The sequence below is a fragment of the Silene latifolia genome, chromosome Y (genome assembly GCF_048544455.1).
Source record: "Silene latifolia isolate original U9 population chromosome Y, ASM4854445v1, whole genome shotgun sequence".
In the NCBI taxonomy this organism is placed as follows: domain Eukaryota; kingdom Viridiplantae; phylum Streptophyta; class Magnoliopsida; order Caryophyllales; family Caryophyllaceae; genus Silene; species Silene latifolia.
The window spans coordinates 429,137,132-429,157,974 of NC_133538.1; the positions used below are offsets into that span (position 1 = coordinate 429,137,132).

General features: G+C 37.6%; 1 protein-coding gene across 1 annotated transcript; it reads left to right on the forward strand.

The window, feature by feature from the left end:
• Positions 1 to 7,117: 7,117 nt before the first annotated feature.
• LOC141632540 (uncharacterized) lies at positions 7,118 to 7,738 on the forward strand. The gene is made up of 2 exons (XM_074445080.1): positions 7,118 to 7,495; positions 7,595 to 7,738. The coding sequence occupies exons 1-2, from the start codon at positions 7,118 to 7,120 to the stop codon at positions 7,736 to 7,738; spliced, it is 522 nt and encodes a 173-aa protein (XP_074301181.1).
• Positions 7,739 to 20,843: the final 13,105 nt, after the last annotated feature.

A 20,843-nucleotide genomic window follows, 5' to 3' on the forward strand; every position in this document is an offset into this window, starting at 1 on the left:
TTATGCTCAATTGAAAATTTTAAAAACGATAAAAAGGATATGTTGTGCTTGAAAATCAAATGTCAAGGATATCATGTGCACAAACTTAAAAAGTTGGGTACCACGTGAAAAATGGCAAAGTTCGAGGGTACCACGTGAATTTTCCGTTATTATTATTATTATTATTATTATTATTATTATTATTATTATTATTATTATTATTATTATTATTATTATTATTATTATTATTATTATTATTATTATTATTATTATTATTATTATTATTATTATTATTATTATTATTATTGTATATATGATTATTGTATATATAATATAAAACTGGTAAGTTTCCTAATACCTTCCTAAGACTACCTTATACTAGTATAAAAGCAAAGGTAGACCTACCCTTTAGTTTTATTCACATAATTTCACCAAGTATCACACATAAAGGGAGAGAGGGAGATCTATAGAAGAAAGAGGAAGAGAATATAGCTTTATTATCATCTCAAAGTAAGACCGTCTTATAATATAATATATTGATTTTGTAACTATTATAACTCGCGTTCTAGACCATCGTATGACTTGCTTTGACCGTGACCTCAACCATAGACAACCAAGGGTCTGACCGGACTCTCGTTAACCACCTCTGACCGGCGAGTAGGGCATTGACTGCTGGTGTTGCCGTTGTTGTTTCGTTGTTCTTCGTCATAGGGGCACAATGGTTATATACCCTTGCAGTGACTGTATGAGGACCATACCTGGGTTAGGGTGGTTTAGGGTGGAGAGTCGACCACTTTGGGGTGGTCGTGGGTGGTTGTTGCTAGGGTTCGTGCGACGGTTGCCGCCAGTTCGTGACTTGGGTGTTGTTGTGGGTTTGTGTTTAACCAAGTACATATTAGGCTAGATCTAACACCTTGCTTGACCATGGACGGAGGCGCTGCCAATGGACCCACCGTGGGTCAGAGGAGACCATGGTGGTGGCCAGTGGTGGCGTGTGGTGGGTACACGGGTTGTTTAGTTAGCGGGTGTGTGTGTGTTGTTGTTGTTGGGATCATGGTTGTTGCAGCTAGGGCTCGGGTTTCGACAGCCGTGTGGGGGTTTTTGGTGGTGGCCTGCAGGGCAGGTGACCACCGTTATTTGGTACAGCATGGTGTTGGTGCACGGTGGTGATGGGGATGGTTGTAGCCGTGGTTTAACGGTCATTTTGGGGGTGTGTTGACACGGGTTAAATCGTGGGTTGTGAGTTGGTTTGGTTTTGGAGTTTTAAGACGAGTTTTGTGATATTAACTTACGAAAAGATAATAAATATAATTGATGCATAATTAGTATAATTAATATAATTAAATCATAATTGGTTCAATTGTTTTTTAACTAGTTTAATTAGTTAATTAGTTTAGTTAGTAATTGTAATTATTATATTTACTTAGGTGACGGAATTGTCGGGGAGCATTATTAATTGGATTTCTTTGCTTTAATTGGAGTATTCCCTTATCAGGTAGGATAACTATTCAACTTGTCTTACTATTTAATTGATAAGAGTAATTGTGGAATTGTGTGGTTAATTGCCATTGGATAAATTATTGGATATGGACTATATATCATTGGATTATACGTTGTTGGTTTATTCATATCATTTGCATTGGATACCTCAGACTCGTTCTGGGATGATTATTATTATTGGCATGGCATTTGCATTGGATACCTCAGTTTTATACTGGGATGATGGATACCTCAGTTTTATACTGGGATGATGGATACCTTAACCTTGTGTTGGGATGGTGGATACCCCGGGCCAGGGATTGGCGGGATGAATGGGTGTTTCAGGTGATGAGCTTAATTGTATTTGCATATCATATCGTATCATACATTTTCATTTATTTCACCTTATATTATTGTTAGTTATTCCTACTCAACTGTGTGGTTGACAGTGTATTCATTAAACACCTGTGATGAATCAATTATTGGGGAGCAGATTGACTGACAGGTACTTGAGTTAGCTGATTTGGAAGCTCATGAGGAAGCGTGAGGACTTCGGCCAGTCTACCTAGAAGTCTAGATCATATAGTTTTATATTTCAGTTTATTTAATTTCCGCTGCGAGTTGTAATTAGTTTTTTATTTTAAATTTATTTAGTATTTGTTAAATTGTAATAAAACCTTTAATCGCTAAGTTTTATATAAAGTACTTTGCTTTGTTTTACTTTGTTATTCACTACCTCTGGCAACCGAGATGGTATAAGTCCTATTTATTTGGTAATATCTTGCTAAAGATCCTGAATAAATGGGGGTGTTACACTCGGGCAACCCATTCCTTTATATCATGTAACATGCTAGAGCCTTAGACTTAGACTTGTTTGACGCGGTTAAAGATGTTGTAATGATGGTCGGATTTGTCGTCAACTCCGATATCAAACACAAATTTATAAAACCCAAAAAAATTATTATTTATCGGGGTCGAACCACAAGGATGACGGGGGTTAGATACTTGGCTTGTTTAAGTCTTTAGTTTAGTCTAACAAAGGAGGTGGTTGATTGATTATAAACTAATATGGAAACTTGATATGAAAATAACCTAAGATAAAGAGTAATTGATCAAAGATGGGAAAAATTAAAGCCTTTGGGTTCACTTGGGTAATAGAGAATGAAACAAGGTTAAAACAAGATATGGGCGATAACTATGGCGAATTTCTAGGTCCCCTTAAGTTCATCAACAAATTTTCATTTGTCTGACTCATCACACACATAACACATCGACTTTCTAATAGACTAAGCACCAAGATAGGTCGTCCAATAGCAAAGGGCACCAAGATAAGCCAAACATGTGAGGAAAAGGTTCTAACTTTCATTCAAACATTCCTACAAACACTTCATGTGCATGAAAATGAAGACCAACAAATCACCCAAATTTAAATGTTAATAACCCAAATTCCCACCCATTGACAACCCAAGATCCCCCTAAGCCCTAGTTAAAACTACTCACATATGTTCATGGGCGAGAAATCAACAACAAAGTGCAACAATACACAAGCAAACATGGTAAACATGATAAAGGTTACTACATTGAATAAATAACAAACAAGTACGACAATTAATGTAAACTAAGGAAGTAAATGTAAACAAAAGATGAGAATTATACCAACTAAGAGGAAAGTAATGAACTTGGATTGATGAAGGAGATGAATTTCTTCTTGTCTTCCAATTACAACCCAAAACTAAATGTAAACTAATGAAAAGAGAAGAACTTGGATAAACTAGAAAGTAATTAAACTAGAATTAAAGAAAGATTACAAATTTAATTAAAGGAGAAAAATGAGAGAGGGAAATATTCTAGGGTTCTAAAATGTATGAATGAAAAATAATAGAGTAGTGTAACTAATCTAATGTAATGTGTAGTATAAGAAAATAAGATAAGAGAGAGTGTAATTATAGATAGACTAGTTCTCTCCCTCTTTTTTTAATCTAATAATAATAATAATAACAACAACAACAACAATAATAATAATAATAATAATAATAATAATAATAATAATAATAATAATAATAATAATAATAATAATAATAACAACTAATCGACACACTACAACCAAAAGGGAGGGGGTCTTTTACATCAAAACAACATAAAGGCGAAAAGGGGGAAAGCAAGGACGAGATGCAGCAGAGGGGGGCCCTGCCGGGCCAACGGCAGCCGGTGAGGCTGATGGCAGCGCAAGCATGAAGCAAGGGGAGGAGATTGACGTGATTTGGTGTGGGAGCTGGTGCACCGGCAGCAGGTAAGACGACATAGAGAACAATGTGTATGCGAGAAGAAGAAGAGAATTTTAGGAGCCAGTTGGTCGGCCGCCGGCGACAAGGCTAGCACCGAGCATATTGAGAAATGGAGATGAATTGATGTTGGTGCCTGCTGGTGGGTTGCGCTGCTGCCGGCAGCACGACAAGGGGCAACATGTTGTTGTTATTACTTGTTGGTTAAAGAAGGAGACGGTGGTGGTGGTTCCTGCTGGTGGCGACGGCGAGTGATGATGGGTGGATGTCGTGGCTGATGATTATCAGTTGTTGACGATTGATGCAGAGGTTGCTGTGGTGATGAGCTGGTGGTGATGGTGATCCGAGTTCAACCATGGTGGTTGAGGTGGGAGCAGGTGCGTGAGCAGCGGGGACGATGCAGGTTTGGGCTGCTCCGGTGACTGCTTGTCGGAGATGCGTCTGGGCACACGAGATTGTTTATGGGCTGATGGTGGTGTTTGTCAAAGTCAAGGATTGACTTTCATTTTATTATTGCTCACGTGTCGTATTTGATCCATCTTAATTTCCCTCTCGCTTCACTTAACCTTCTTTTATTCACGAACACGACCCTACAAAATTAAAGGGGCAGTAAAAAATTCTCAAAACATAACATTATTCCAATAATTATAATTAAACTACTGATTACTAATTAACATATAAAATGAGCTATTAATCGTTTAGGCACGCAAAATCGAGTCGGAATAAGGTATAAATGGGGGGGCAAAGTAAGACTAAAATACTACTCATCATGTAACTATACCTTTGGGGGAGTCTATACGTTGTAGCCGAGTCTATAGAGAAGTACTGATTAAGATTGGGGAGGTTGTTTTTCATTCTAATTTAATTGAATTTCCTTTGGAGATTTTGGGGTGATCTTAGGGATGGATTGGTTGGGAAAAATATAAAGTCTTACTGATTGTCACCAAAAGAAAGTCACCTTGAGGAGACCGAAGGGAGTAAGGGTGTCCTAGAAGGGATTTGTTGTTAAGCCTAAAGTAAAACTTATTTCTACAACTACCTTAAAATCTTGTTTAAGGAAGGGAGGACAGTTAATTTTGTGTCATGTGAGAGACCTTCGGGAGGAGGCGCCTAGGGCATGTGAACATGATGTGTTTCTGAATGATATTCCTGGGTTGCCACCTCAGAGGGACATAGATTTTGGGATTGAATTAAAACCAGGAACGGGACCAATTTCTAAAGCACCTTACATGACGGGACCTGAAGAGTTGGAGGAACTTAAGAAGCAGGTGGAGGAACTTTTAGATAAGGGCTATGTGAGGCCAAGTGTGTCACCTTGGGGAGCACCTGTGTTATTTGTCAAAAAGAAGGATGGGAGTATGCGGTTATGTATTGATTACAGGGAGCTGAATAATGTGACCATTAATAATCGGTACCCTTTACCTCAAATTGATAATTTGTTTGACCAGTTGAGTGGGGCTGGAATATTTTCTAAAATTGATTTGAGGTCGGGATACCACCAATTGGGAATTAAAAATGAAGATATTCCGAAGACTTCATTTAGGACTAGATAAGGACACTATGAATTTGTTGTTATGCCATTTGGGTTAACTAATGCACCGTCAATCTTCACGAACTTAATGAACCGTGTGTTTAGTCCCTATTTGGATTAGTTTGTAGTTTTCTTTATCGATGACATCCTAGTGTATTCTAAGGATAAGGAGGAGCATGTGAAGCATTTGAGGATGTATTACAGACTTTGAGGGAGAATAATATTTATGCCAAGTTGAGTAAATGTGAGTTTTGGTTGGAGAAGGTGGCGTTTTTAGGTCATGTTGTGTCAAAAGATGGTCGGTAGATCCAAGTAAAATTAAAGTAGTTGCCAAGTGGGAGAGGTCGAAAAATGTTGGAGATATTCGGAGTTTTCTGGGTTTGGCTGGTTATTATAGGAGGTTTGTAAAGGACTTCTCAAAAATAGCTAAGTCGTTGACTACTTTAATGAGGAAGGAAAATAGATTCAAGTGGAATGAGAGTTGTGGGAAGACATTCCTAACCTTGAAGGAGTGCTTGACTACAACTCCTATTCTTGTCTTGCTTGAAGGGAGTGAGAATTTCGAAGTATACACCGATGCCTCGAAGAATGGTTTGGGGTGCTTGTTGATGCAGAATGGGAAGGTAATTGCCTATGCCTCAAGACAATTAAAGCCATATTAGGAGAATTATCCTACTTACAATATGGAACTGGGAGCCGTGGTATTTGCATTGAAATTGTGGCGCTATTATCTTTATGGAGCTACTTTTAAGGTATTATTTGATCACAAGAGCTTGAAGTATATTTATACCTAAAAAGAGTTGAATATGAGACAAAGAAGATGGATTGATCTGATTGGAGACTACGACATGGAGATAGTATATCATGAAGGGAAGACAAATGTAGTGGCAGATGCACTATGTAGGAAGTCTGTCCATGCTTTATGCACTATTATGTCAAGGGTGAAGTTGCATGAAGAGGTGAAGAAAATGGGAATTTGTATGATTCGAAAGGGTGATTCAATTGGGGATTTGACCATAGAACCTGAGTTATATTCTGAGATCGGGGAGAAGCAAAAAGATGATCCTAGGGTGCTGAAGTGGCGCGCGGCCATGAGTAGTACCGTGGGCACTGAGGGTGTTTCCAAGTTCGAGATTCATTCTGATGACAGTCTTAGATTTGCTGGAAGATGGTGTGTACCTGATAATGATGAATTGAAGAGAAAGATCCTTACTGAAGCTCATTCTACACCTTATTCTATTCATCCTAGAGGAGACAAATTGTATAAAGATTTAAAGAAGACTTTTTGGTGGCCAAAGATGAAGAAGGAGGTAGCTGAGTTTGTTACAAGATGATTAGTATGTCAAAGGTTGAAGGGAGAGCACAAGAGACCACAAGGTAAAGTTTAATCTTTAGATGAGACAGAATGGAAGTGGGAGAGCATTTCCATGGATTTTATTGTTGGTTTGCCAAGAACTTAGAAAGGGAATAATATGATATGGGTGATTGTGGATAGATTAACTAAGTCAGCACACTTTATTCCAATGAAAGATACGTGGAGTAAGGCGGAGTTGGCTAAGGCTTATATCAAGTATGTGGTGAAGCTTCATGGTGTGCCTAAAGATATTGTTTCTGATTATGATTCAAGGTTTATATCTAAGTTCTGGCAGGAGTTGCAATCTTTGATGGGGACTCAGTTGAAGATGAGTACAGCATTTTAACCAGCTACCTATGGTTAGACCAAAAAGACTATTTAGACACTAGAGGATATGTTGAGAGCTTGTGTGATGGAGTTTGGTGGATCATGGGAAGGGAGATTGGATTTGATCGAGTTTTCTTATAATATAGTAATAATGCTAGCAATGGCATGACACCTTTTGAGGCATTATATTGGAGGAAGTGTAGGAGTCCAGTTTTTTGGGATGATAAGGCATATACTGTGGTATTAGGACCCGAGATGATTCAGGAAATGGTGGAGCAAGTACAGGTAATAGGACAAAAGATGAGAGCTGGGCAGGATAGACAGAAGAGTTATGCAGATTTGAAGAGGAGTGAGATAGAGTTTGGGGTAGGAGACAAAGTGTTGCTAAAAGTATCTCCTATGAAGGGTGTGATGAGGTTTGGGAAGAGTGGTAACCTGAGTCAGAAGTTCATTGGACCATATGAGATCTTAGACAGAGTTGGAGAGGTAGCTTATCGATTAGCACTACCTCCAGCTTTGGACAAAGTTCATAATGTGTTTCATGTTTTGCAACTGAGGAAGTATGTGAGTGATCCTACTCATGTATTGGAGCCTGAGCATGTGGAGATAGATGAGCAAATGTCCTATGTTTAATTGCCTAAGGAAATATTGGCCAGAAAAGTGAGAAAGACTCGGAATAGAGAGACAACTTTAGTGAAGGTTTTGTGGACTAATCATAACGTAGAGGAAGCTACATGGGAAGCTGAAGCTGCTATGAGGGACAAGTACCCTAATATTTTTGTTTAATTTAGTTGGTTACGGGGACGTAACCCTTTTTCTTAGGGGGATATGATGTAACACCTCGCATTTTATTGCATTTTGATGGTAAGTTTAATAAATAGAGTGTGTTTTAAGGATTTGATAATGTGGTGGTTCGAATTTTATTCGGCCAGTTGGAGGTTGTTCGGCTAATTTGAGTACTTCAAGTGAACTTCGGGGCGAAGTTATATTTAAGGGGGAAGACTGTAATACCCCTTATTTTGGTAGCATTTATAGTTACAATTTCATGGATTAATGATGACATTTTTAATTAATGATAGTGATGAGACGGAATAATATAATAAAATAATAAATAATGGTTGAATCAGGAATTAGTATTTGGCCGTGTAATAGGGCGTGTATTACTCATCTAATTAATAATAATATAAGAATAATTAATAATAATATAAATAGAGTTTCCTAATTGTCTTTCTACCAAGTATAAATAGAGAAGAGGGGACGTTACCCTAACTTTATTCATTCATAAACTGAAATTAATTCACAAAAAGAGGAGAATAAGAGATCTAAAGAAAGAGGAGGGGACTTAAGATCAAATAATCGACAAAAGATAAGACCGTCTAATAATTTATTCAATTAATGTTTACATTGCTTTGTACCTAGTTGTAGACCACCGTGCACCACCATACACGCAACCCAAGGGACCGTGACTTCAACTATAGGTTAGCTTGGACCACCGTAACTTCACCTGACCCATAAGTGACTGTCGACGACTGACCTAGGGTGGTTAATTGGGTGGTTTTGTGGTTAGGTCGTAGTGTACCCGCGAGATTAAAACATGGATTTGAACCCTTTGCGTTGACCATCGTGACCTGGGTTGGTGTCTTTCTACCAACTATAAATAGAGAAGAGGGGACCTTACCCTAGCTTTATTCATTCATAAACTAAAATTAATTCACAAAAAGAAGAGAATAAGAGATCTAGAGAAAGAGGAAGGGAATTAAGATCAAATAATCGACAAAAGATAAGACTGTCTCATAATTTATTCAATTAATGTTTATATTGCTTTGTACCATGTTGTAGACCACCGTGCACCACCATACACGCAACCCAAGGGACCGTGACTTCGACCATAGGTTAGCTTGGACCACTGTGACTTCGCCTGGCCCATAAGTGACTGTCGACGATTTACCTGGGGTGGTTAATTGGGTGGTTTTGAAAGATTCAAAACCTCTTATTAGACATTTCTAATAACTATATAAATTTAGTTTAGTCATAAACTAACAAGATCTTAGCATGCATAACAATATAAAATAAAGTAAGAAGAAATCGATCTACTTACAAAGAGGGCCGAATGGTTATACTAATTCGACACCTTCCAAATTAGTCTTCTTAAGAAAATCATAGTGCTCCAAAGATGAACTTAGATCCAATATTAGAATCTACTCCTCAAGGATTTATACCAAGATAACCCTCTTAAACAAATACTAATTTGAATACTAGAAATTAATATATGTATCTTAAAATAACTACTAATATTATTACTTACTACTACTAGTAATGTGTTGATAATATTAGTGTTTTTGTGAGATTTTCTTTCTTATTTTTTTCTTAACCATTAGAGAGAATATCCAAAAATTATCCACATAATTTATGTAAGAATGGAATTATTAGAATAAGAAGAGAAAAACTATCCTTATTCTCCATGGGTGGCCGGGTGGTACAAGGGGAAGAGTGCCCTATCCATGCTCAAGATGTTCTTCTCAAGATATAGGGTGTAGGGCTAGGTATAGGTCTTTTAGAAACATAATCATTATGCTCAATTTTTAATTAGAGCAACAATTAAGTCCTAAACCTACCCAACCCCTTCCATTTACACGGTACACTCTATATTAAAAGGGTCCATTTTAAGTTTGTCATGTGTTAATTTGTATAGTGTGACATATTGGACATTTTACTAGACATGTTATTTAATAATGCATTTTTAACTCATTAAAAATCATTATATAAACAAAATAAATCACATAAAAAAATTAACTAGTAATTCATAATTACAAGTACTTAAAATGGGTCATAGAATTATAAATCACAACAACTTGTATTTAAAATAAATCATTCATTCTTATTTTGATTGTTTCATAAACAATAATAAAACCTAAGTAATAAAACAATTTTACATTACTTAGAACGAATCTTATTTAATCGAATTACAATAAGATACGAATTCTCACTCACAAAATCATTCGTTCAATTTGAAGGAATTAATTAACTTGTATCAACATACAATTAATTAATTAATCAATTAAGAGTGTTACCCTAGAAGTATGACCTTAAGGGATCAACTGATCACCACCATCATACGACAGTAATGTCAAACTCTAGCCAGCCAATCATTACCAATTAATGTGGATCAGTTGACAATAAAATATTACTTTCCCTCATGCATTCCTATTATGAGATTTAAACATGTGATCGCATTATTGTCAAGGACATTTACTCCAACAATCTCCTACTTGTCCGCGACAAGTGTGCGTCACCAATTCTCTTGTCCTATTACTATCTCCCACTCAATGCAAGGTGTCTTGCAGGTCGTACTTGCATTTGATCATATCACGAGTGGTTTCCCCGATCTGGAGAATAACTGTCTGACCGAAATTATCTACCATAGATACCTTTCGAGCGTGGCCACGCATTTCCAGTTCATTACTCCTCGAGTGGCCTTGAGATATAAGATAACCCTGACAGGGATGGACAATTCCTATTGCACTATTCCCTTGAATAGCCATAACTTATCATAACCCAAAATATGCCCTTTAGACCCCATTTACGAAAGTCGTAGAACATAAATCAAAGTTACTCTGAAACTGTGCCACCTTAGGCGAACAGTCTTTAGTCAAAGAATCGACTCATAAGAATACTATAGTAGCTCTCGCCACGACCAGGCTATAAAAATTTCCAGAACTCTATAAGCGGTCATAAGCCCGACAGAGTGTCTCATACAGTCTGCCTATGTGATCGACTAGTCATCTCTCATGACTCTATGACACTTGAACTTGCCATCAATCGCGTCACACTCCAGTCACTTCGAGATGTCACCTCATATAAGCAACTAGGGGCGAATACTATGTCAATCCAGTTCACTTTAATAGGGTTCAATTGTAACGCCCCGTAATTTCGGACCGTTAATATGTTTCGAAAATAATTTATTAATCAAATAAAAGTTGATATTTAAGTATTTAAAGTAAAAATAATTCAAAGAAATATAATTTTATTATATTTTGAAGAAAAGTATTTATTTTGATAGTTTCGACATGTTTAAAAATAGTTTAAACCGTGTAAAACTTTTTATTTCGAAATAAGGGCGTATCGGGGGGAAAATGACAATTCTTTTGAACGTTGGGTAAACGAATTTGGAAATGGGTCGTATGAATACTCAATTTTCTTGTAATCTCGTGTTTAAGAACTTTGGTCTTGACGGAATTTGCGTTTGACCTACGGTTTTAATTTTTATCGAAACGAGTCAAAACCGACTCGAAAAATCCCGACTCAAACCCGCTTTTCTCCTTTCCTCTTCCCTTTCCCGGACCACACCCTTCCTTTCTTTTTTTTTTTTTTTTTCTGATTTCCTTTGCTTCCATCAACATCTTCAATGTTCTAAAATAAGAAAACACCATTTTACCAAATCAAAGCTCATATTCGCCATAACTTTTGCGTTTCTTATCGGTTTTTCGCATAATTTATATTTCCGGAATCCCCTCGTCGAGATCTACAACTTGGTATAATTTAATTTCAGTTTTCTTGAAGTTGTTTTAAGATGAATTTTCGGTAATTTCGGTTTTAGGTACTTATTATTGTGTTTTAATTGTTTATTTAGGTGAAGAATTGGAGGACGAGTTCGGGGACTCGTATATTGTAGAGGATAGCGGCTAGTTGTTGTTAGGGTTTGGGTTTTTGAGGTGCTAATTGCTCATTTTCTAGCTTAAGGTAACATATTTCGAGTTACTCGACGAAAGATCGTCACATGCTTTGTTGTTTTTGTATGTTTGGTGATTTTTGTTTGAGTAGTAGTTTTCACATGTTAAAACTTGTTGCATGCATGCTTAATTTATGCCTTTTGTTAGTTTAAATTAACAAAGTTGAATTGAGAACGATTAATTAGTGTTCAGACGGTCTTTTACTAAACAAAAATGGAAAAATGGTGGTGTAGGGGTGACGGCCAGCAGCCGGCAGGCCCACGGCAGCCCACGGCCGGCCTTGGGGTTGGCCCGGGTTGGTCCGTGCTTGTTTCGCGGTTTTTCGTACAATATTGGTCATTTCGGGTTAATTAATGTTAGAGTTGTATAAGTCACAATGGGTACACTTTTAAATTGAACCATACTAGTAGTAGAAATTATTCTTATATTGGTAGTTAGCATGTGTTAGTATAGGTTATAAAATGAAATGGTAATAAAATGGCTTAAAATGAATAATGTTAGTAGTATAGATAATGAGGTTGGTAAAATTTAGCTTATATTGATAGTTATCACATGTTAGGATAGTTTATAAGATGAAATTGTAATGATTAGGCTCAAGGTAAATTTTATAGCAATAATTGCCATGTTTTGATGATTGTGCCGAAAATCGAGCCTTAATCCCTTTGACCGATTCGATGTCACCAATTGAGTGATTGGTCACCGCAATTTAACCCGCACTGCCGCAGGTCAGGTTGCGGGTAAAAATTCGGTTGGATGAAATTTTGAATGAATTAGATAGTCGGCCTTTTTCTTGTTTTAGGCCATTCATTATATTTTTATCTCACATGTGTAATTAGTTGATTTAAGTAGCTTCTTATATTGTAGAAACGGCCCTAGATTCCCCGAAGCCTTTAATATGGTTAATATTGTTAGAATTGAAATTTGGTATTTAATAATTATTGAGGATACTTGTTGGATTTGTATCTTTGAATAGACATTTATATAGCCTTTCACATGATAGAATGTTAGAATTTATGTTGGTAAGTAGGACTCTTTGCCCTCTTATGGTTAAGTGGGTGTATTACTTGACTTGTGTGGTGAGTCTTGTGTGGTGTGGGCTAAAGTATTCAAGTCGGGACTAGTCGGGACTAGGTCATAGGTGAGTATTTCGGCCTTCATCATAGATAGGTCTTTATAGTCTTTGACGAGTATATGTTCACCGCTTGATAGCCTTTGTGTTCCTGACTAGTGGATTTATATCCAAGTTGGGGCATGACCTCAGTTACTTATTTTGATAGTAAGTGATCAGCTTAAGTACTAGCCAACCCTTTGGTGGACTCCTTAGGGTACTCACTTTGTTTTAGAAAAATTGTGGGTCTTGGGTGCGGTGGTGTGTATCCGCATGTCTAGGTCTCAGATTTTTAGGCTAGGGTTGTGTTGTCTCTTGGCCATGTTTTATTAATATTAACACGAGCCAAGATACCGGTTCGATTACCTTCCCTACCTCGTGGTATAGACTCGAGTTACAAAGTGACTATTGACCGTACTAAGAACTTATGCCTGTCTTTTTGATATATTGCCCTTTCTTGTATGGTGATTTTATGAATCAATAGGTGAGATGTAAGCCGATTCTGATTGATAAAGTTTGGATTACTATTTGAATTATATGATTCACATGATAGTTTAGTTTGGTCAGTTTAGGGGTCATAGGTTAGATTTACATGATAATTACATTGTTTATCATATTGTTTACATGTTTTACTACATGTTACATTAATTTTGACGATTCGTGGCTGGGAGGACTCGAAGTTACTCCCCACTGAATTGTGGCTTTCGTGTTTGTATAAAATGCGATTGACAGGTTGTTGATGCTTGTTGGGGTCACAGACGAGCTAGTGAGCAAAGAACCTTGGATCTAGTTTTGACTATTCTATTAGTAAACCTTTTACCTTTTGGTTTTGTATATAATTTGAAGGGACATATGTCTCCCTTTTCTATTTTTGGTTTGTATCATTCTATTTTCTTATTTAGCTATGGCATATAAGTAGTTCATTAGCATTGCAGGTTTTGGCACCCGCCTTTTGGGAATGTTGGAAATGTTGTGATTGGTTTAGAAAAGTTTTTGAAATTACAGGTTTTTGGCTAGTTGAACCAATTACAAACATATCCTACCAGTTTTTCTGTAGAATTTACGTAATTAATTAAGGCTAGATAAGGGTGTCACAGTTGGTATCAGAGCCTATTGCTCCCAACGCACGTTTGTGTACCCCACTTAAAAATCACTTGACCTTTAAATAATAAATTTGAGAGATGGGTAGGATGGGTAGAATTAGGATTTTATGTGGTAGTCTGTTTGTGATTGCTAATTGATAGGTACTAATTAAATTTTTCCCTTTTGAAAGATGGCTCCGCCAAGAAGAGACATTGATGATGCTATCTTACTAGTTCTTACTCAAATTCTCCAAAACCAACAAAATCAACAAAATCAACAAGCTCCTCTTCCTCCTCCGCCAGCTGAGGGTACTCCAGGCACCTATACTTGGGTGGCTAACCAATTGACCCGAATCAACACTCCCACTTATGGTGGAGAGATTGATCCAACTGCTCTTACAGGGTGGTTTTGGGAGTTGGAGAAAAGCTTCACGTTGTATGATGTCAAGGAGGAACATAAAGTGAAGCTAGCCTCTCATTTCCTAGTACGAGAAGCAGACCGGTGGTGGTCCATGACTGGGCCTACCGTTTCAGCTGAACCAAGATTTGACTGGGTACGTTTCAAGGAGTTAGTGGAGGCCCGTTTCTATCCTCAAGAGCTGAAACAGCAAAAGTTAAAGGGATTCATGGAGTTGAAGCAAGGAAGCCTTTCAGTTCAGGCCTTCACCGATAAATTCAACAAGTTGGCTCATTATGGAACTCGATTGGTGAAGGATGACAACGAAAAAGCCTTCTTTTATCTTGAAAAGCTCTCCCCTAAGATCAAAAGCATGGTCCGTCGGGATTCCACTAGCTTTGTTTCAATTTATAATGATGCTTTATGGGCCAAGAATTCATTGAAAGACATTGAAAATGAAGCTCGTGCAACTAGTTATAATCTTGGCAAGAGGCCTTTATATCCCTCTTCTAGGCCCTTTACTCCTTCACCTAGGTTCATCTCATCTCCCTCTGACACAAACAAGAGAATATTTGTTTCTAATGTTCAAGCTAACCGGGGTGGTCAATCTTCAGCTTTTAATGATAATAAAGGTACTAGAGACCGATTTGTGCTATAATCGCAAGAAACCAAAGACACCCACAGTAAATGCTTCGTTGATCCTATTATATGCTTTTCTTGTAACAAACCGGGCCACAAGGCTAATGTTTGCCCGGAGAGGAAGGTGACAGCTCCTACCACTCCTGTCGTCCCAGTGAGGCCAGTTAGGCCAGTGAGGCCGAAGGGCCGTATCTTTGTCATGAGCCGAGTGGTGAGCCGAGGCACATCCCGATATCATTCTTCGGTACATTTTCTATTTTTGATGTTCCTTGTTTGGTACTATTTGATACGGGTGCCTCTTTATCTTTTATTTCAATAAAACTCTCCAATAAATTATCACTTGAATCATCACAAGAAGAAAGCACATCTATATCCTTACCCTCTGGTGATGTCTTTTCCTGTTCTAAAATCTATCCGGAAGTCCCTATTTCTGTTATGGAATCTATATTTCCAGCAAATCTTTTCCAATTTCCGCTTGAAGAATTTGATGTCATTTTGGGCATGGATTGGTTACATACTTATCATGCTCGATTTGAATGTCGAGATCAGAAAATAATTCTTACAAGCCCTTCAGGTCACCGTGTGTCTTATCAAATGGTTAAAAGACAAACCGGTACTAAACTAATTTCTGCTATGAAGTTTGTCAATGCGATGAAAAAGGGGCATCAAGCTTTCTTGTGTATGGTGACTTTTTCTGATTCTTCCTCTCTGCCTCTTAAAGAGAACATTCCTGTAGTATGTGAATTTCCCGATGTTTTTCCTGATGAGCTACCGGGAATTCCTCCTGAAAGGGAAGTTGAATTTGCTATTGATCTTATTCCTGGTACCGGCCCTATTGCTAAAGCTCCTTATAGGCTGGCACCGTCTGAAATGAAAGAGCTGAAGACTCAGCTGGATGATTTGATTGCCAAAGGTTTTATTCAACCTAGCTCTTCACCTTGGGGTGCTCCTGTCCTCTTTGTAAGAAAGAAGGATGGATCTATGCGATTATGCATAGATTATCGTGAACTTAACCGAGTTACTATCAAGAATAAATATCCTCTTCCTAGAATTGATGATCTTTTCGATCAGCTCCGTGGTGCTTCTACTTTTTCTAAAATTGATCTTCGTTCGGGCTATCATCAAATTCCAGTCCGAGAAGTTGACATTCCTAGAACTGCCTTCAGTACGAGGTATGGTCATTTCGAGTTTACGGTGATGCCATTCGGTTTGACCAATGCTCCAGCTGTATTCATGGATCGGATGAACCGTACTTTCTTCGAGAACACCTTGACAAGTGCGTTGTGGTGTTCATTGATGACATCTTGATCTATTCTAAATCTGAAGAAGAACATGTCCAACACCTTCGTGTTATTTTAGAGATTTTGCGCCGTGAAAAATGGTATGCAAAATTCTCTAAATGTGAATTCTGGTTACCTAAAGTGACCTTCCTTGGGCATGTCATTCCAAAAGAGGGTGTTATGGTAGATCCTGCCAAAATTGAAGCCGTTGTTGATTGGAAAAGTCCAACCAATGTTTCTGAAATCCGTAGTTTCCTTGGCTTGGCGGGTTACTATCGGCGATTTGTGAAGGATTTTTCAAAGATTGCTAGGCCGATGACTCGATTCTTGAAGAAAGAGTCTAAGTTTGTGTGGTCTCAAGAGTGTGAAAATGCCTTCCAGAATTGAAAAAGAGGTTGACTACCGCTCCGTGTTGACCTTACGAAGAAGGAGTGGACTTTGATGTATCTTTGTGATGCTTCTAAGCATGGTATAGGTTGTGTCTTGATGCAAAAAGGGAAAGTCATTGCTTATGCCTCTCGACAGACTTAGAGTTCATGAAGTTAACTACCCGACTCATGATTTGAATTAGCATGCGGTAGTACATGCTTTGAAGATTTGGAGACACTACCTCATTGGAGTCCATTGCAACATCTACACCGACCACAAGAGCCTGAAATATCTCTTTACCCAAAAAGAGCTGAACATGAGACAAAGAAGATGGTTAGAATTGGTGAATGACTATGATGCCAATCTAATTTATCATGAAGGAAAAGCTAATGTGGTGGCTGATGCTCTTAGCAGAAAATCCTGTCATTCTTTGAATTCTTTTCGGGACTTACCTCCTGAACTTGCTTTAGAACTTCAAAAATTAGGAGTAAGCCTTGTAAAAAGGGGCTCTCATCATCTTGATGCCATGTCACCGAACCTGACTTCCACCGTGAGATCCGTACTTGCCTTCCTAATGATCCTACTTTCATATCCATTCGAGCTAAAATTCAACTTGGGCAAGCTAAGGATTGTAAGATTGATGATGATGGGTATCTCCGTTATCATGGTAGAATCTATGTTCCGAGTGCAAATTTGATTTGAGAAAAAGAGTTCTTGATGAAGCACACCTTTCTCCTTACTCCATTCATCCGGGAGGTACCAAAATGTACAAAGATTTGAGATTGCAATTCTGGTGGCCTAGGATGAAGATTGAAGTTATGGAGTATGTCAGTAAATGCCTCACCTGTGAGAAAGTAAAGATAGAACATCAAAAGCCCGGGGGTTTGCTTCAACCCTTGGATGTTCCTCTTTGGAAATGGGAGTCTATTTCCATGGACTTTGTGATGGCCTTACCCAGGACTTCCACTGGGAAGAATGCTATTTGGGTGATTGTGGACCGATTGACTAAATGTGCTCGGTTTATTCCCATCAAAGAGACTTGGAGATTAGAAGTTCTAGCTGGTGCCTATGTGAATGAAGTAGTACGCTATCATGGGGTTCCTAAAGATATAGTTTCGGATCGAGATCCTCGATTTTGTTCTCGTTTACGGACCGCATTACAGAGGCCTTGGGTAGTAAACTGTTGATGAGCACTGCTTTTCACGCTGCCACTGATGGTCAAACTGAGAGAACGATTCAAACTTTAGAGGATCTTCTTCGTGCCTGTGCCTTAGATTTCCAAACTTCTTGGGAGAAATGTTTACCTTTGGTTGAATTCTCTTACAACAACAGCTATCAAGCCTCCATTAAAATGGCACCATATGAAGCTCGTATGGTAGAAAATGCCGTACTCTCGTATGTTGGGATCAAACCCAAAATGTTCCAATGTTAGGACTCGATTTGGTGACCGAGTCCATTGAACAAGTTAAGATCATTCAGAGCGGATGAAAGCCGCTCAGACCGCCAAAATCATCATATCGATGTCCGTCGTCGACCACTTTCCTTTGAGGTTGATGATCAAGTATTCCTTAAAGTGTCACCTATGAAAGGGGTGAAACGGTTTGGCGTTAAAGGGAAGCGAGCCCTAAATATATTGGACCTTTTCGTGATTGAAAAGATTGGTCCAGATTGCTTACCGTTTAGAATTGCCCCAAATCGAGCAAGGTTCATAATGTCTTCCATGTTTCTCAGTTGAGGAAGTACATTAGTGACCCTAGTCATATAATCCAAGAAGAGATTCTTGAATTGGGGCCTAACTTGGTGGTTGAAGAAAGGCCAATTCGGATTCTTGAAAAAGCCAATAAGCAACTTAGGAGCAAAGTTGTACCTCTAGTCCGAGTTCTTTGGCGTTGTGGAAATGTCGAAGAAGAGACTTGGGAGACTGAAGCTTCTATGTTAGCTAAATATCCTGAATTATTCTCGTAAGGTATTCCTTTTCTTACTATTTTTCCGAGTTACTAAGCCTTGTATAATCATAATTAGTAAAGATAGTATTCTTACTATAGAATTTTAAACTAAAAGTTTGAAAATGCTTGTATGATTTTCAATGGTTTTAACATTAGTGAATGTTGAATCTCGTTGTTGGTGACGTCCCAATAATGGGTTTTCTCATTTATTGGTGTAGAAATATTTTTATATCTTGATATGAATATGGATGTTCTTGTCTGATCAACAAGAGTATCACCGTTTCATTGAAAAGATACCTATATTTTCTTATTACTATAATTTCTCCTTCTAAGTTTCGAGGGCGAAACTTTTTAAAAGGAGGGGTGATTGTAACGCCCCGTAATTTCGGACCGTTAATATGTTTCGAAAATAATTTATTAATCAAATAAAAGTTGATATTTAAGTATTTAAAGTAAAAATAATTCAAAGAAATATAATTTTATTATATTTTGAAGAAAAGTATTTATTTTGATAGTTTCGAGATGTTTAAAAATAGTTTAAACCGTGTAAAACTTTTTATTTCGAAATAAGGGCGTATCGGGGGGAAAATGACAATTCTTTTGAACGTTGGGTAAACGAATTTGGAAATGGGTCGTATGAATACTCAATTTTCTTGTAATCTCGTGTTTAAGAACTTTGGTCTTGACGGAATTTGCGTTTGACCTACGGTTTTAATTTTTATCGAAACGAGTCAAAACCGACTCGAAAAATCCCGACTCAAACCCGCTTTTCTCCTTTCCTCTTCCCTTTCCCGCGGACCACACCCCTTCCTTTCTTTTTTTTTTTTTTTTTCTGATTTCCTTTGCTTCCATCAACATCTTCAATGTTCTAAAATAAGAAAACACCATTTTACCAAATCAAAGCTCATATTCGCCATAACTTTTGCGTTTCTTATCGGTTTTTCGCATAATTTATATTTCCGGAATCCCCTCGTCGAGATCTACAACTTGGTATAATTTAATTTCAGTTTTCTTGAAGTTGTTTTAAGATGAATTTTCGGTAATTTCGGTTTTAGGTACTTATTATTGTGTTTTAATTGTTTATTTAGGTGAAGAATTGGAGGACGAGTTCGGGGACTCATATATTGTAGAGGATAGCGGCTAGTTGTTGTTAGGGTTTGGGTTTTTGAGGTGCTAATTGCTCATTTTCTAGCTTAAGGTAACATATTTCGAGTTACTCGACGAAAGATCGTCACATGCTTTGTTGTTTTTGTATGTTTGGTGATTTTTGTTTGAGTAGTAGTTTTCACATGTTAAAACTTGTTGCATGCATGCTTAATTTATGCCTTTTGTTAGTTTAAATTAACAAAGTTGAATTGAGAACGATTAATTAGTGTTCAGACGGTCTTTTACTAAACAAAAATGGAAAAATGGTGGTGTAGGGGTGACGGCCAGCAGCCAGCAGCCGGCAGGCCCACGGCAGCCCACGGCCGGCCTTGGGGTTGGCCCGGGTTGGTCCGTGCTTGTTTCGCGGTTTTTCGTACAATATTGGTCATTTCGGGTTAATTAATGTTAGAGTTGTATAAGTCACAATGGGTACACTTTTAAATTGAACCATACTAGTAGTAGAAATTATTCTTATATTGGTAGTTAGCATGTGTTAGTATAGGTTATAAAATGAAATGGTAATAAAATGGCTTAAAATGAATAATGTTAGTAGTATAGATAATGAGGTTGGTAAAATTTAGCTTATATTGATAGTTATCACATGTTAGGATAGTTTATAAGATGAAATTGTAATGATTAGGCTCAAGGTAAATTTTATAGCAATAATTGCCATGTTTTGATGATTGTGCCGAAAACTGAGCCTTAATCCCTTTGACTGATTCGATGTCAGTCAATTGAGTGATTGGTCAGCCGCAATTTAACCCGTACCTGTCGCAGGGTTGGGGTTGCGGGTAAAAATTCGGTTGGATGAAATTTTGAATGAATTAGATAGTCGGCCTTTTTCTTGTTTTAGGCCATTCATTATATTTTTATCTCACATGTGTAATTAGTTGATTTAAGTAGCTTCTTATATTGTAGAAACGGCCCTAGATTCCCTGAAGCCTTTAATATGGTTAATATTGTTAGAATTGAAATTTGGTATTTAATAATTATTGAGGATATTGTTGGATTTGTATGCTGAATAGACATTTATATAGCCTTTCACATGATAGAATGTTAGAATTTATGTTGGTAAGTAGGACTCTTTGCCCTCTTATGGTTAAGTGGGTGTCTTACTTGACTTGTGTGGTGAGTCTTGTGTGGTGTGGGCTAAAGTATTCAAGTCGGGACTAGTCGGGACTAGGTCCTAGGTGA